Here is an 18,472-nt window from a genome sequence, read left to right as displayed (position 1 = left end):
ATGAACGTGTAAGGGTCCCCTCCGGTCCACCAGCTAATGAAGGCCAGGTCAGGTGCTGGGACATTTGCTCCAATGCAGGCCCTGATTCCACCTGCAGCATAATGGGCTCACCTGGTTCTAGGTGTCGGATGCCAGCCCTTCCCCTCCCCCGTCCCACAGCATCTCGGCTCACTTTTCAGGTCCAGATCAGAGGGTCCAGGCTTGTCCTGTGACACTGCTTCATCCTTTTCTAGTTGGCTCTCCTATTACCCACATTCATGCAGGCAGGTTGTTTATTATTTAATTTACTCTAGTAATATTATTGTAATTATAGAAGCAATATGGGACTCAGTTCATGAAATAGTATGGAGGAAAGGGCATCTCACAGACAGCAGCTTCTACATCACTCAGTGTACAGGTGAGAGCACTGGCCTGAGGGAGTATTTACCTTCCCCAGACTCACAGGTGTGACATCTCAGGGCAAAAGTGGTGCCAGTGTCACGTATACAAGGTTGTCAGTCAGAGATGAAGACTCACCTCAGACTTTCTGGACCCAGGAGAGATGACACCACGGATGACACTGATGACAGCATCCCACACCTCTGGCAAACCCACTATACACTTCACACATGCTGTGACTGTCTGATGCCCAACACACATCCTTGAAGACTGAGATGCAGATGCCGCATGCTCAGTGCCCACAGGGAGATGAGATGGAGCTGTGCTCTGCTCTCCATTTCTACGGACTCATATCACCTCAGGCCCTGTCCCAGGACTCAGGGACCCAGGACTCGGGAAAGCTGCTCTCAGGTGGAGTTTTCAGGAGAACATCCTTCCTGAGATGGGAGATTTCCTCCGACCATGACGCCCTCACCCTCTGCAAGTCATTCACTCTGAAGGTTCACTTCCAAGCATCATGCCTGTTGTCTCACCCAGGGTGGTGGGGACTATGTGAGCTGAGCTCCCATGTCACTGTCAGTGACACAGAGAGTAAGAAATAATCATTTCCAGGAGGAATGAGTCTGTACTGTGCCCACAGCTGGTTTCCTGACCAGCCCTTCAGCATCACTTCACTTCTGGACAAAGAAGCTCAAGGGCATGGGGGGGGGGGACCAGGTGGGGCTGAGTTCTCTGAGGGCACAGTCAGCATCCCCCTCACAGGGGCAACTCCAGACACAGGGATCTCCCTTCACTACTTTTGATTTTTATACAAAGGCCCCTCCCATATGCAAATCTCCCCTTAGGCCAATAGGTAAAAAAAAAAACACCAGTTCCCATAAATTCAGGCTTCTCCTCCAGCTTGAGGAGATTTTCTGGGAGGCGTGAATCTCATCTGCAAGAAGATGAATCCTCTGTGGTTCTTCCTCTTTCTGCTGTCAGCTCCTAGAGGTGAGTGTCTCGGGGATTCAGACAGGAACGCATGGGGAAGCTGCCTCTGAGCGCAGGAGTCACCGTGCTTCTCTCTGTCCACAGGTGTCCTGTCCCAGGTGCAGCTACAGGAGTCGGGGCCCAGCCTGGTGAAGCCCTCGCAAACCCTCTCCCTCACCTGAACGTTCTCTGGATTCTCAATAACTAGCTATCGTGTAAACTGGGACCGCCAGGCTCCAGGAAAGGGGCTGGAGTGCGTTTGTGCTATGGGTTATAGTGGAAGCGCATATTATAACCCAGCCCTGAAGTCCCGGCTCAGCATCACCAGCGACACCTCCAAGAGCCAAGTCTCCATGTCACTGAGCAGCGTGACCCCCGAGGACACGGCCGTCTATTACTGTGCAAAATGCACAGTGATGGGAAGTCCGTGTGAGCCCTGACACAAACCTCCCTGCATGGGGCCCATCCCCACCAGGGGCCGCTCAGGACCCACCGAGTACAAAGCCGAGCCAAGGAGCAGATGCAGGGGGGTGGCTGGAGAGATACTTGTCTGACCATGGGCTTCCTCTTCCTTCCCAGGGTCTCCACCAGAGACCCTCTTCTCTGTCCTAATGTCTCATTGTTGTGGTTTATCTCATGCTCAGAAAAGTGTATGTGAGAATACATAGTTTCATCTAAAGTTTTTTGTTGAAGTAGCATTGATTTTTTACACACACACACAGTGCTCAGCAGTTAACATTGATTTTTCTCCTTTATTTTATTCTGCTCAAAGGATCTCAGCCCAACACAGAGGTGACCCTCATTTCCCCAGTACGTCTGAATCTCCAAGGGCTCAATGCCCTGAAAAGGCCCAGGAGATCTTCCAACGTTATTTTCTTAGTTTCGTTTTTGTACCTCTGGAAGGAAGGGACACACCCTGCTCATCCCAGTCACGATGCACAGACCATTGAGCTCTGCAGCATGCAGTGTGGTCGACACTACTGCCAGGTTCCCCTGTACTGCCCATGCCAGGGTCCTCGGTGTTCAGAGTTCATATTTGCAAATTCACCCACTTGTAGCTTCTAGCAGCACCCAAAATAAATACTGAACTTTTGTCGTCAATCATGGACATTCACAAAGTGGCCAGATCCTTGACTCACCCAGCACAAACACACACACACACACACACACACACACATCCCCATCTGAGGTCAGTCAAGGTGATACTCTCTTTCTTTGCTTCAACTCCTGTCATGAAAATCAGCACATATTTGGGCCAACTTAGTGCCATGCTTTTCACATTTGTGATAATCTTGGCAACTGTTGAAAGTGAAACCAGGCACAGTGCTGACTGACAGTCTAGTGTCCCCACACACAAATGGCCGTGAGTAGACCTAGGAGAAAATATATGTGCCAGGTCAGCTTCATTCAGCCATGAGCTATATGGCCATGGGCTGTGAGATTTTTATTCATGTTTCCAATATAAATCTCATCCAAAAGATGAAGACAAAGGTTTAATCATAAAGGACACGAAAGCCTTCTGGTCATTTCTCCTCTGGCTTCATCTCCCAGCTGTGAGCATCTCCTGGCTCTGAGGAAGGTGGAATTACCGGGCGACGGCTGTGAAGTGGGTGTCTCATGGTTTCTCCATCGCAGGTGTGCTGTCCCAGGTGCTGGTGCAGGTGGCGGGCCCAGGACTATGGAAGACCCTCTCCCTCCCCTGCTCGGCCTCTGATCCTCCATCACAGACAGTGCTGACTGCTGGCACTAGATCCCTCAGCCCCAGGGACAGGGCTGGAGGGACTGGGGGGTTCGGTTCTGGGAAGCACAGAGTGCAACCTGTCTCTCCAAAAGGACTCTGCTCCTTCAGAGACACATCACACATTCAGGAGTCCCTGCCGCTCCGCCCCGTAAGGACCCAAGACACTGCCCTGCGTTCCTGCCCCAGGAGGACAGGGAGAGGACAGGGTGCATCCAAGCACCCCCTCCCTCCAGGAGCCGCTCCTGCCACCACGGGGCGCGCGTGTCACCAGGAAACCAGAGGACTAGTTTCCGGGCAGGTGCAGGGGATGTCCAGGGGGGTTTCTTCTCAGAAGTTGGGGTCTCCCCACGGGACCCTTGCCTCCCCCACAGGCTCCCTGCATCGTGATTCCAGGGAGCGCCCTTGCCTCTGAACGTGGCACGTTGTTTCGTGGAGTCAGGCATGTCTGTGCTTCCCCATCTCTCTTAGGACAGGATGCACAGAAAGATTTCTTCCATGGCCTTTATCTGAAGTTCAGGTCCCTATGTATTGCTGTTCGTTTCCAAGGCTTTAATTGTTTAAAGACATAAATAATTCTTCTTGCTCGCCTTTGTTTGAAAACCCTTTGCATGTAACCCCTAGCAACTCCCGCGCTCTGTAATCCCCTGAAATCTATGGAAACTGAGTAGCCAAGCAATTAATGCCAACTGCCGCCGTGAGTCTTATCCTATATAAGGAGAGAATTTACCTGGAACGGGGCCCAGAATGTTGGAGAATTAGCTCGTCTGAATCCGCCAGCTCAATAAACCTGAGTTCTCCAGCCCTACGAGTGTGGTGCTTGCTTTCTCGGGGGATCGATTCCTGCAACAATTCCCCCTGGGGAATAATGGGCTCACCTGGTTCTAGGTGCTGGATGCCAGCCCTTGCCCTCCCCCGTCCCACAGCATCTCGGCTCACTGTTCAGGTGCAGACCAGAGGGTCCAGGCTTGTCCTGTGACTCTTGCTCTTCCTGCTCTAGCTGACTCTCCTATTATCTACACTCGGGCAGGCAGGTTATTTACTGACTTTCTGTGCTGATATCATTGAAAAGATAACAGCAATAAGGTGCTCAGGACTCTGATTGTGACACGTGTGGAGGAAAGGGTTTGTCGTGGACAGCAGGTTCTACATCAGTCAGTGTACAGCTGAGATCACTGGGCCGAGGAAGAGCTGAGCGGCCCCAGACCCACAGGTGTGACTTCTCCCGGCAGGAGTGCAGCCAGTGTCACATGTCCAAGGGTGTCAGTCAGAGATGGGTTCTCACCTTGGACTTTCTGGTCCCAGGAGAGATGACACCACGGATGACACTGATGACAGCATTCCACACCCCTGGCAAACCCACTGTGCAGTTCAGATACACTGTTACTATCTGATCCCCAACTCACATCCTTGCCGACTGAGATGCAGATGCTGAGGTGGCATCCTCAGTGCCCACAGGGAGATGGGAGGGAGCTGTGCTCTGCTCTCCAGCTCTACTTTCTTACATGACCTCAGGCACTGGCCCAGGACTCCGGGACCCAGGACTCAGGAAAGCTGCTCTCAGGTGGAGTTTGAAGGGAACCTGCTTCCTGAGGTGGGAGATTTCCTCTGACCATGATGGCCTCACCCTCTGGAAGACATTCACTGTGAAGGTTGACTTCCAAGCATCATGCCTGTTGTCTCACCCAGGGTGGTGGGGACTATGTGAGCTGAGCTCCCATGACACTGTCAGTGACACAGAGAGTAAGAAATAATCACTTCCAGGAGGAGTGAGTCTGTACACCGTGACCAGGTCACCTATCCAGCATATGAGAAGGCTGAGGAGGTTCCAGGAGCGTTTGTTCTTAGTCTTTGGTAGTCTTGGGGATCCTCAATGTCCACCCACAAGAGGAGTATCCTGAGTTTCAAGGTGTTCTTCCAGAAATTTAGGTGCACACAGGAAAAACACAAGACAGGCTACTGGCCAAGTCAGCAGTGTTGCAAAGATGTCCACCTCAGCAGAAATGACCACCTTGTCCACAAGACTCACTGTATGTTTAATTGTTAGTTAAAAATCCACCTCCAGAGCAGCTTGTGATAATATCTAAGGTGTTTCAGGTGAAGAAATGTTCACCTATGTGAAGTGAGACACTAAATATGTAGTGAATTAAACATTCAATTTTTCCCAACTAATGATTAGATAGAGGTTTCATCTCCAATATTTGCATATCAAGCAAGTAAACATTAGTGAACACAGGAAGCAAAAACCAAGAGTTTGCGTCTAATTGTGGGACCCTGAGTGTGTGGTGGGTATTTGATAAGTGAAGATATAAACCTCCATAGGATTAAAGTCTATTCCCAAAATCTACAATTGAAGTTGGACCACAGCTGAATTCCTGACCAGCCTTTCAGCATCACTTCATTCCTGGACAAAGAGGGCTCTGGGCATGGGGAGGGGACCAGGTGGGGCTGAGTTTCTGAGGGCACAGTCAGAACACCCCTCACAGGGGGAGCCCCAGACACAGGGACCTCCCTTCACTACTTTCTGCTTTTTATACAAAGGTCCCTCCCATATGCAAATCTCCCCTTAGGCCACCAGGTAAAAACAAAGCACCAGTTCCCATAAATGCAGGCTTCTCCTCCAGCTTGAGGAGATTTTCTGGGAGGCGTGAATCTCATCTGCAAGAAGATGAATCCACTGTGGTTCTTCCTCTTTCTGCTGTCAGCTCCCAGAGGTGAGTGTCTCGGGGATTCAGACAGGAACACACAGGGAAGCTGCCTCTGAGCCCAGGAGTCACCGTGCTTCTCTCTGTCCACAGGTGTCCTGTCCCAGGTGCAGCTGCAGGAGTCGGGGCCCAGCCTGGTGAAGCCCTCGCAGACCCTCTCCCTCACCTGCACGGTCTCCGGATTCTCAATTACCAGCTATGGTGTAAACTGGGTCCGCCAGTCTCCAGGAAAGGGGCTGGAGTACGTTGTTGCTATGGGTTATAGTGGAAGCGCATATTATAACCCAGCCCTGAAGTCCCGGCTCAGCATCACCAGGGACACCTCCAAGAGCCAAGTCTCCATGTCACTGAGCAGCGTGACCCCCGAGGACACGGCCGTCTATTACTGTGCGAAAGGCACAGTGATGGGAAGTCCGTGTGAGCCCAGACAAAAACCTTCCTGCACAGGGCCCATCCTCAGCAGGGGGTGCTCAGGAACCACCAAAGCTGAGCCCAGGAGCAGGTGCAGGCGGGACGCTGGGAGGGATGCTTCTCAGAGCCTGGGCTTCCTCTCCCTGCTCAGGAGCTCCACCAGAGACCCTCTTCTCTGTCCTAACATCTCATTCTTTTGGTTTAGGTCTTGCTCAGAAAGGTATGTGTTTATACCTTTTATTTTTTTTATTGAAGTAAGGTTGATTTTATACACACACACACACACACACACACACACACACAGAGTGCCCAGCAGGTAAGATTGTTTTTTTCTCTTTATATCTCTTCTTTTTCTTTTTTTTCTAAAGTGCCAGGGGACTGGTCAGTTATAAATTTAATGTGCATTTCAATGTGAAATGTGTCTATGACACTACTTCAAGTCAGCAATGGCTTATTCTTTGACAATATTCTCCTAATTTGCCTCCTATCATCATTAATTCTTACATACTCTTTATTTTGAAATATTTGAGGCATGAAAAAGAGACCTGTATACATAATCATACTTCTGGTAATATAAATTATATATGTTATGTAATTATATCTCTTCTTACAGGGTCTCAATACAGCACTGAGGCTCACCATTATTTTCCCGGGGAATCTGAAGCGCGAAACTGGTGAATGTCCTGAGAAAGCCCAGGAGACTATTAAACATTATAATTATTTTTATTTGTTTTTTGGTGTTGTGCATTTGGAAGGAAGAGTCAGACCCTCCTTTCATCACCTGCACAGAACAGCTGGCGTCTGCGGCATGCAGTGCTGTAGACGCTAATGCCAGAGTCACCCAGCACTGCACGTGCAGTGCCCCTCATTACACACAGATTCCACAGTTGCAGCTTTTATTACCACCCACAATACATACTGTCATTTCCTCATCATTCAGGGACATGTACAGTGCGACCGTTTCCTTGAATCTCCCAAGACACACACACACACACACACACACACACACACACACACACACGTCCCCATCTGAGGTCAGTGAAGGTGATACTCTCTTTCTTTGTTTCAACTCCTGTCATGAAAATGAGCACATTTCTGGCCCAGTTTAGTGGCGAGACTTTCACATTTCTGCGGTTTTGGGCAATTGTTGAACGTAACCCCAGGCACAGTGCTGAAGAACAGTCTAGTGTCCCCACACACAAATGGCAATGAGTGGACTTCGGAGAAAATATATGTGCCTGGTCAGCTGCATTCAGACATGAGTTATATGGCCTTGGGCTGTGAGATTGATATTCGTGTTTCCAAGAAAAATCTCATGCAGAACATGAAGACAAAACTCACTGTTGCATATTGGAGGCAGCCTTGGAACCTTGGCTTAATTCCACATAGAGCCGGGCAAGTGGAGACTTGTGGCCAAGACGAGGGTGGGGTGGAGCAGGTGGAAAATTACTAACAGAAGAAATAAAGGCTACGTGGATTCTGGTTCCATGGACTCTAAAGGATTCTTGCTAAAGGGAGACCAGGGTGATGAGATGTTTTGTGGATGAGAGGAGGTTTCATGGATTTGAAAAAATATTGAGGGTGAGCAGATCTCAAGGGCGGGGGATTCTCATTTTGCTGACTTAGCAGGTTCTTGATAAAACCTGGAGATGCAAATACAAACACAGAAACCCACAGGTGATGCCACGTTGAGCAGAGAATTTCAAGGAGCCCACTGGCTAAGATATGTTCAATGATATTTGTCACAGTTAAGAAGAGTAATATTGAACATGCAAGGAAGCCAGGGATGCACTCACGCGTGCGCACACATACACGTGACCACCTGAGGCCTCAGTGAGAAGAGGCCCATCTGCAAGCAAAGGAGAAAGGCCTGAGGAGAACCACAACCTCCTGACACCTTGATCTTGGACGTCTTGCCTCCTGGTCAGAGTGAAATACATTTCTGTTCTTTAACCCCCCAGTCTGTTATCCTGTAATGTCCACACCAGCCAACTAACACCCACATGATAGAGATGCAGATACATGTATAAGGAAATGTAAGCAAGATGATGGGAAGGAAAATCATCCATCCTGCAGGGGCGACTTGATGGTCATCCCCCGACAGACATACAGGTGCCTCCTGTAATAGGCTTCAGAATGCATAATAGGGTGTGGAATGATTGCTGGACAAATTGATGTCTGAATTATATTGGTTTGACTATAAGTTGGAAATGAGTAATATAAAAATGGATTAAAATTAACGTGCAATGTTTCTTACAAAACACAGCTCAAATTTTCAAGACAGGGTATTTTAAAGTATATCCAAAATTCATCACGGGATTGCAAAGTAAAGTGTTGTGGACATAGGATGTGAGGTGAAGAATTAAGATACATAACAACAAAATAGTAGAATGCGTACTATTGAACTGTGTTCACTGCATTTGTAATAAAGATGCCAACACAGTGTGAAGAAGCGTGTAAAGATGGGTGTGTGGGAAAAAAGATGGCGGCGAAGTAGAGAGACGTGGAGTGCATCCCTCTCCACAGATGCATTGGGAATGCACGGAAGGATGCAGTCATTCCCACAGAGAACCAGCTGAACACCAGCAGACGGCCTCGGACACCAGAAAGGGCTGCAGGGAGCCTGACATAGCCGACTGAATATTCGTCTACTCCAATACTTGGACATTAGTCTGAGGCTTGGACAGTCTTCTATAAACACCTCTATCACCAGGACAAGCAACCCCAAAAGCTTGGACAACCATGAGGAAACAAAGAAACACCATGCAGGCAAAGGAGCAGGAAAAAAAACCCACAAGACCAAATAAATGAGGAGGAAATAGGAAAAATGCCTGAAAAAGAATTTAGAGTAATGATAGTAAAAATGATACAAAATCTCGATAACAAAATAGAGAAAGTACAAGAAACAGTTCATAAGAACTCAGAAAAACAAACAGCAATGGATAACAAAATAACTGAAATTAAAAATACTCTAGATGCTCTAACCAGCAGAATGACTGAGGCAGAAGAACTAATAAGTGAGTTGGAAGATAGAATGGGAGAAATAAACGCCACAGAGCAGGAAAAAGAAAAAAAAATAAAAAGACTAAAAGACAGCCTCAGAGACCTCAGTGATAACCTTAAACGTACCAACATTCGAATTATAGGCATCCCAGAAGAAGAAGAAAAGAAGAAAGGGTCTGAGAAAATATTTGAAGAGGTTATAGTGGAAAACTTCCCCAACATGGGAAAGGAAATAATTCACCAAGTCCAAGAAGCACAGAGAGTCCCATACAGAATAAACCCAAGGAGAAATACACCAAGACACATATTAATCAAACTAACGACAATTAAACACAAAGAAAAAGTATTAAAAGCAGCAAGAGAAAAGCAACAAACAACATATAAGGGAAAACCCATCAGGATAACAGCTGACCTTTCTACAGAAACTCTGCAGGCCAGAAGGGAATGGCAGGATATACTGAAAGTCCTGAAAGAGAGAAACCTACAGCCAAGAATACTCTACCCAGCAAGAATCTCATTCAGATTTGAGGGAGAAATCAAAAGCTTTCCAGACAAGCAAAAGTTAAGAGAATTCAGCACCACCAAACCAGCCTTACAACAAGTGCTAAAGGAACTTCTCTAAGTAGGAAACACAAGAAAAGGAAAACACCTACAAATACAAACCCAAAACAATTAAGAAAATGGTAATTGGAACACACATGTCAATAATCACTTTAAATGTAAATGGACTAAATGCTCCAACCAAAAGACACAGACTGGCTGAATGGATACAAAAACAAGACCCTTCTATATGCTGCCTACAAGAAACCCACTTCAGACCAAGGGATACATATAGACTGAAAGTGAAGGGATGGAAAAAGATATTCCATGCAAATGGAAGTCAAAAGAAAGCTGGAGTAGCAATACTCATATCAGACAAATTAGACTTGAAAGTAAAGACTATTAAAAGAGACAAGGAAGGGCACTACATAATGATCAAGAATCCATCCAAGCAGAACATATCACAATGGTAAATATCTATGCCCCCAATATAGGAGCACATCAATACATAAGGCAAATGCTAACAGCTATAAAAGGGGACATCGACAGGAACACAATAATAGTGGGAGACTTGAACACCCCACTTACATCAATGGACAGATCATCCAAACAGAAAATAAATAAAGACACACAAGCTTTAAATGACACATTAGACCATCTCGACTTAATTGATATTTATAGGACATTCCACCCAAAAACGACAGACTACACTTTCTTCTCAAGTGCACACGGAACATTTTCCAGGATAGATCACATCTTGGGTCACAAATCAAACCTCAGCAAATTCAAGAAAATTGAAATCATATCAAGCATCTTCTCAGACCACAACGCCATGAGACTAGATATCAATTACAGGAAAAAAACTGCAAAAAAGACAAACACATGGAGGCTAAACAATTCACTCTTAAACAACCAAGGAATCACTACAGAAATCAAAGAGGAAATCAAAAAATATCTAGAAACAAATGACAACGAAAACACAACAACCCAAAACCTATGGGACGCAGCAAAAGCAGTTCTAAGAGGGAAGTTTATAGCAATACAGTCCTACCTTAAGAAACAAGAAAATGATCGAATAAACAACCTAACCTTACACCTCAAACAACTAGAGAAAGAAGAACAAAGAAACCCCAAAGCGAGCAGAAGGAAAGAAATCATAAAGATCAGAGCAGAAATAAATGAAAAAGAAAGGAAAGAAACCATAAGAAAAATAAATAAAACTAAAAGCTGGTTCTTTGAGAAGATTAACAAAATTGATAAACCATTAGCCAGACTCATCAAGAAAAAAAGGGAGAAGATGCAAATCAACAGAATTAGAAATGAAAAAGGAGAAGTCACAATGGACACCTCAGAAATACAAAACATCATGAGAGACTACTACAAGCAACTATATGCCAATCAATTGGATAACCTGGAAGAAATGGATACATTCTTAGAAAAATACAATCTTCCAAGACTGAACCAGGAAGAAATAGAAACCATGAGCAGACCAATCACAAGTACAGAAATTGAGGCAGTGATTAAAAATCTCCCAACACACAAAAGCCCAGGACCAGATGGATTCACTGGCGAATTCTATCAAACATTTCGAGAAGAGTTAACACCTATCCTTCTCAAACTCTTCCAAAATATTGCAGAAGGCGGAGCACTCCCAAACTCATTCTACGAGGCTACCATCACCCTGATACCAAAACCAGGCAAAGATGTCACAAAAAAAGAAAACTACAGACCAATATCACTGATGAATATAGATGCAAAAATCCTCAACAAAATACTAGCTAACAGACTGCAACAGCACATTAAAAAAATCATACACCACGATCAAGTGGGGTTTATCCCTGGGATGCAAGGATTCTTCAATATACGCAAATCAATCAACGTGATACATCATATCAACAAATTGAAGGATAAAAACCATATGATCATTTCAATAGATGCAGAAAAAGCTTTTGACAAAGTTAAACATCCATTTATGATAAAAGCTCTCCAGAAAATGGGCATAGAAGGAAATTACCTCAACATCATAAAAGCCATATATGACAAACCAAAAGCCAACATTGTTCTCAATGGAGAAAAACTGGAAGAATTCCCTCTAAGAACAGGAACAAGACAAGGGTGTCCACTCTCACCACTGTTATTCAACATAGTTTTGGAAGTGTTAGCCACAGCAATCAGAGAAGAAAAAGAAATTAAAGGAATCCAAATTGGAAAAGAAGAAGTAAAATTATCACTCTTTGCAGATGACATGATACTATATATAGAAAACCCTAAAGACTCTACCAGAAAACTGCTAGCACTCATTGATGAGTTTAGTAAAGTAGCAGGATACAAAATTAATGCACAGAAATCTCTTGCATTCCTATACACTAACAACGGAAGAGCAGAAAGAGAAATGAAGGAAACTCTCCCATTCACCATTGCAACAAAAAGAATAAAATACCTAGGAATAAACCTGCCTAAGGAGGCAAAAGATCTGTATGCAGAAAACTTTAAGACATTGATGAAAGAAATCAAAGACGACACAAACAGATGGAGGGACATACCATGTTCCTGGATTGGAAGAATCAACATTGTGAAAATGACCGTACTACCCAAAGCAATTTACAGATTTAATGCAATCCCGATCAGATTACCAATGGCATTTTTCACAGAACTAGAGCAAGAAATCTTACGATTTGTATGGAAACGCAAAAGACCCCGAATAGCCAAAGCAATCTTGAGAAGGAAAAATGGAGTGGGTGGAATCAGGCTTCCTGACTTCAAACTATACTACAAGGCCATAGTGATCAAGACAGTATGGTACTGGCACAAAAATAGAAAGGAAGATCAATGGAATAGAATAGAGAACTCAGAAGTAAGCCCAAACACATATGGGCACCTTATCTTTGACAAAGGAGGCACGAGTATACAATGGAAAAAAGACAGCCTCTTCAATAAGTGGTGCTGGGAAAATTGGACAGCAACATGTAAAAGAATGAAATTAGAACACTTCCTAACACCATACACAAAAATAAACTCCAAATGGATTAAAGACCTACATGTAAGGCCAGACACTATAAAACTCCTAGAGGAAAACATAGGCAGAACACTCTTTGACATACATCAAAGCAACATCCTTTTTGACCCACCTCCTAGAATCATGGAAATAAAATCAAGAATAAATGAATGGGACCTCATGAAACTTAAAAGCTTTTGCACAGCAAAAGAAACCATAAACAAGACTAAAAGGCAACCCTCAGAATGGGAAAAATAATTGCCTATGAAACAACAGACAAAGGATTAACCTCCAAAATATACAAGCAGCTCAGGCAGCTTCATACCAAAAAAGCAAATAACCCAATCCACAAATGGGCAGAAGACCTAAATAGACATTTCTCCAAAGAAGACATACAGATGGCCAACAAACACATGAAAAGATGCTCAACATCACTCATCATCAGAGAAATGCAAGTCAAAGCCACAATGAGGTATCACCTCACACCGATCAGAATGGCCATCATCATAAAATCTGGAAACCACAAATGCTGGAGAGGGTGTGGAGAAAAGGGAACTCTCCTGCACTGTTGGTGGGACTGTAAGTTGGTACAGCCACTATGGAAAACAATTTGGAGGTTCCTTAAAAAACTACAAATAGAACTGCCATATGATCCAGTCATCCCACTCCTGGGCATATACCCAAAGAAAACCATAATCCCAAAAGAAACTTGTACCATAATGTTTATTGCAGCACTCTTTACAATAGCCAGGACATGGAAGCAACCTAAATGCCCATCAACAAATGAATGGATACAGAAGATGTGGCATATATATACAATGGAATATTACTCAGCTATAAAAAGGGATGAGATGGAGCTATATGTAATGAGGTGGATAGAACTACAATCTGTCATACAGAGTGAAGTAAGTCAGAAAGAGAAGGACAAATATTGTATGCTAACTCACATATACGGAATCTAAAAATGGTACTGATGAACTCAGTGACAAGAACAAGGAAGCAGATACAGAGAATGGACTGGAGAACTCGAGGTATGGGAGGGGGGGTGAAGGGGAAATTGAGAAGAAGCGAGAGAGTAGCACAGACATATATATACTACCAACTGTAAAATAGTCAGTGGGAAGTTGTTGTATAACAAAGGGAGTCCAACTTGAGGATGGAAGATGCCTTAGAGGACTGGGGCAGGGAGGGTGGGGGGGACTCGAGGGGGGGGGCGTCAAGGAAGGGAGGGAATATGGGGATATGTGTATAAAAACAGTTGATTGAACCTGGTGTAACCACAAAAAAATAAAATAAAATAATAAAAAAAAAAGATGGGTGTGTGACTAAAGAGAAGAGCACAGCACTTGTTTCTCAAGCACCTCAGAGTTAGAGCAGATACAGAGCAGGTGTGCAGGGAGCAGGGAGGAGGCCCAAGGAGGCTGGGAGGGACGAGAGCAGGAGGGCAGAGGAGCCCAGCTCTAGGCGTCAGTATCACATGTGACCTCAGGACGTTTTCACAGGAAACCCTGGGAGGGAACAGGAGTCCTGATGTGCTGATGGTCACCCCCCTGCCCTCTGCCTCTCCCTTGTCCACACACTCCTGCTCTGGAAGCAGAGACCCTGTGCTCAGTGAACAGAAGCTGTGTCCACCCTGGATCTCAGGCAGCACTCTCCTGCAGAGCCCCAGAGAGGGACCAGCCATGAGCATCTTTATACAGAAACATGCCCCCACCTGCTCATCACACCCTGGGCTCAAGGGGAGACACAGCACCTGTGCTACTCAGAGTCAGGGTTCTCATCTTCACCAACGTAATTCTCTGCAAGTCAAAGATGTAATCCATAAGCACATGAAAACCTTCTGACCATTCCTCCTCTTGGTTCCTTCTCCCTGCTGTGAGCATCTCCTGGCTCTGAGGAAGGTGGAATTACCGGGTGACGGCTGTGAAGTGGGTGTCTCATGGTTTCTCCTTCCCCAGGTGTCCTGTCCCAGGTGCTGGTGCAGGTGGTGGGCCCAGGACTATGGAAGACCCTCTCCCTCCCATGCTCGGTCTCTGGTCCTCCATCACAGACAGTGCTGACTGCTGGGACTGGATCCCTCAGCCCCAGGGACAGGGCTGGAGGGACTGGGGTTTCGGTTCTGGGAAGCACAGGGTGCATCCTGTTTCTCCAAAAGGCCTCTGCACCTCCAGACATACATCACAGATTCAGGGGTCCCCGCAGCTCCGTCACGTGAGGACCCAGGACTCAGCCCTGCGTTCCTGCCCCAGGAGGACAGGGAGAGGTCAGGGTGCATCCAGACACCCCCTCCCTGCAGGGGCCGCTCCCGCCACCAGGGGGGGCCCAGGTCACCAGGCAACCAGAGGACCAGTTTCAGGGCAGGTGCAGGGGATGTCCCGGGGGGGTTCCTCTCAGAAGCTGGGGTCTCCCCCACGGGACCCTTGCCTCCCCCACAGGCTCCATCCATCGTGATTCCAGGGAGCGTCCCTGTCTCTGAACGTGGGACGTTGTTTCGTGGAGTCAGGTGTATCCGTGCTTCCCCGTCTATCTTGCCACGGGAGTCTTACCAGCTCGGCTCTGCCAGTGTTAGTGCCTCTGTCTGCAGGTCAGGGTTTTCCATCCCGTGGACAATAGAGGTTGGCCGTTTTGGAGGAGCTTTTAGATAAAACATCAGAAAATGATCCATTCCAGAAATTACTGATAAACTAGACTCTGTTAACATTAAAAACGTGTGTCTCACCAAAGACACCATTCAGGAAATGAACAGACAAATGTGCACAAGGAGAATGTTTTTCCAAATCATATATCTGACAAAAGATGGTGTTCATAGTGTATTAAGAACTTCATATACTATGTGGGGAGCCCTGCACCCGTGCACCTCAGGGCTGGGCCCCAGGAGCAGGGCAGAGGGAGGCTGGGGAATCAGGGGCTCCTGTCAGGTTCAAAGGTGACATTATTATGAGCAAACGTGTGCTACGAACCCTCTTCATTTTCCCTCCCTGAACTCCGGCTTCGCACATAACAGGAGACAAAGGCAGCAGGTTGGTTAACCCTCTGTCATCATCATGTCAACACTGAAAGAGGCTGGGTGACACAGGGGCAGTGTCACTTCTTTAGTTTCAAAGTTTTCTTTGTATAAAAGTGTGGTTATTTCTGGTGTGATTAGATTGGGTCCTCTGCAACATGCCATGAGCTGGCATAAGAAAGGACTTTGCACAGCGCATCGTAGACAGAATAATAAAACTTCCAACATCACTAATCAAGGGTCCTCCTTGCCTGCACCTTCCTCTGCTTGGGATGTTGTTATTCAGATTACAGTAAGGTCGTAGGTAGTTAAAATAAAAATATATATACTGCAAAGGACCATTCTTTATATTGTGAGCATTTTAAACCAATATACATAAATTAAGTATGAAAGTATACGTATGAAGTTTTGACACTTGCAGATCTATAAAAGTGCGGGTTTTTAGAAATCATCTGAACACATGCTAACCGCTTTAATATCTACTAGAAAAATGCATGAGATTTGAAATCGTCCAGCATTTATTCTTATGCTTAGGAAGTCTTGTCCTGTTTTAACCTGATTTCAGTGTATCTCATAAACCAGTTGCTGCCCTAACCCAGATTCACATATTGAGTGACTGGCAGGAAAGAGACCTCACCCAGGCACAGAAAGACCACAGGGAGCGTGACCTCCCTCCATCCCCACTTATAAGAGCAGGGCTCCGCCACATGCAAATTTTCGCTCAAGCACTAGGGTAAAATCCAGCCTTGGGCTGTGCCAGCTCACAGCTCTCTCATCAGACAGGTGTGAGGTCTTTGGGAAGGCAGAGCTGTGATCCTGAAGAAGATGAGGCTGTGGGGTCTTCTCCTCTGCCTGGTGACAGCTCCCCAAGGTGAGGGTCTCAGGTGCAGGGCATGGGGGTGTGGGGGTGGTTGTGACGACAGGTGACTAACAACGACGGATTCTCCCTGTGCCCAGGTGTGCTGTCTGACGTGACACTGCAGGAGTCGGGCCCAGGACTGGTGAAGCCCTCGCAGACCCTCTTCCTCACCTGTGCTGTCTCTGGAGTCTCCATCACCAGTTTCTGCGGGAGCAGGATCCGTCAGACCACAGGGAAGGGATTCCGATGTATGGGAGGCATAAGTTACAGTGGAAGCACTGGCTACAGCCCATCCCTCAAGAACCGCACCTCCATCTCCAGAGACACATCCAAGAACCAGATCTCCCTGCAGCTGAGCTCTGTGACCCCCGAGGACACGGCCGTGTATTACTGTGCAAGCGGCACAGTGAGGGGAATTCTGTGTGAGCCCAGACACAAACCTCCCTGCACGGGGCCCATCCCCACCAGGGGGGCTCAGGACCCACCGAGCACAGGGCTGAGCGCAGGAGCAGGTGCAGATAGGCTGGGAGGGGGTTTCTGGTTAGAATCCCTGGGCTCCTTTCCCTGACCACCAGCTCTACTACAGAACTTCTGCTGTATTCTAATCTTTCATTGCTGTGGTTTATGTTGCTTTCAGAAAATATCAGTTTTACTCAGAAATTTAGCATACTTTTTCTACTTCTGGAAGGAGCTCTGGCAACACCATAATTCTCAAGGTGAGTCTGAAATCCTCCAACCTGGTGAACGTCCTGAGAAACTCCACGCGATCGTAAGTCATGCAGTGAACCTCATCACTCAGGGAGTCCATGTTTGTAACTTCACACACTCAGTGAAATCTATCTGCAGCCCTAAAGGATGTGGCTGTTGTATTTACAGTCTCACATGGACGTTTACAATGTGACCAGCACTTGAACCACCCAGCACACACACCTTCCCTCCTGAGGTCAGTCAAGCCTCTTCCTTCTTGCTTCAACTCCCAATAAGTCAGCCTCTTGTGATCCATTTACTGACATAGTTTTTGCATTTTTGTGCTATGAGTTGATAATGTCCTCACTAAAACTGGCCCCATGTGTAGGTCTGAAGTACAGGCTGGTGTCTCTAAGCCCAAAGTGCTGTGTTCTGATTGAAGTTGAAAATGTCTATGACAGAAAAAGTTCTTTGGGGCATGAATTACATAGTCACGGTGGTAAGCTTGATATTGACGTTACAAATACAAACATTATGTTTGTAAAAAGAATGCAGTCTCACTTTTGGTATTTGAGGCAGCCTTGGAAACTAGGCTTAAATCCAAACACAAGTGGTAAAATGGAGGTTTAAGTCCAAGAAGATGGTGAGCTGGACTGGAAGGAACTCGACGATGAGGAGAATTCAAGTGCAGGGGGTTCCGGCTCCGGAGAATTCTTGCTAATGGGAGGGGAGGCCATGGGAGTCAGACATCACCTGGGAGACAGCAGGTTTGCTGAATGGGATCAGATATTGAGGGTGATTCCATTTCAAGTATAGGAATTCTCTCTAACCTGTCTTAGCAGATTTCTTGATAAAACTAGGCAAAGATGGACCCAAACCCTAGAAGTCAAGACCTAGTTGAGGAAAGCACTTCAAGAAGCCTGATTAAAGTGTGGTTAAGAGGCCCTTGTCCCCTTCACAGTCAGGGATCTTGTCTTCAATGCCATAGTTCTCTGAAAGTCAAAAATTTAGTCCCAAACAACATGAAATCCTTCTGGTCATTCCTTCTCTTGCTGGCACCTCTCATCTGTGAGCATCTCCTGGCTCTGAGAAAGGTGGAATTATGGGGTAACGGCTGTGAAGTGTGTGTCCATTGTTTCTCCTTCCCCAGGTGTCCTGTCCCAGGTGCTGGTGCAGGTGGCGG

At 46.3% G+C, this 18,472-nt stretch overlaps 1 pseudogene and 1 gene segment (V, D, J or C); both read left to right on the top strand.

The window, feature by feature from the left end:
- Nucleotides 1-1,295: 1,295 nt before the first annotated feature.
- LOC130852035 (immunoglobulin heavy variable 4-59-like) lies at nt 1,296-1,787 on the top strand (annotated as a pseudogene).
- Nucleotides 1,788-5,711: 3,924 nt separating this feature from the next.
- On the top strand, nt 5,712-15,215 carry LOC130852034 (immunoglobulin heavy variable 4-59-like). The segment is given in 3 exon segments: nt 5,712-5,799; nt 5,884-6,207; nt 15,175-15,215. Coding segments are annotated over 3 exon segments (411 nt in total).
- Nucleotides 15,216-18,472: the final 3,257 nt, after the last annotated feature.

The sequence above is a fragment of the Hippopotamus amphibius genome, chromosome 4, assembly GCF_030028045.1.
Source record: "Hippopotamus amphibius kiboko isolate mHipAmp2 chromosome 4, mHipAmp2.hap2, whole genome shotgun sequence".
In the NCBI taxonomy this organism is placed as follows: Eukaryota; Metazoa; Chordata; class Mammalia; order Artiodactyla; family Hippopotamidae; genus Hippopotamus; species Hippopotamus amphibius.
The sequence above is the reverse complement of the archived record's forward strand: the minus strand, read 5'-3'. Positions and strand labels throughout refer to the sequence as shown.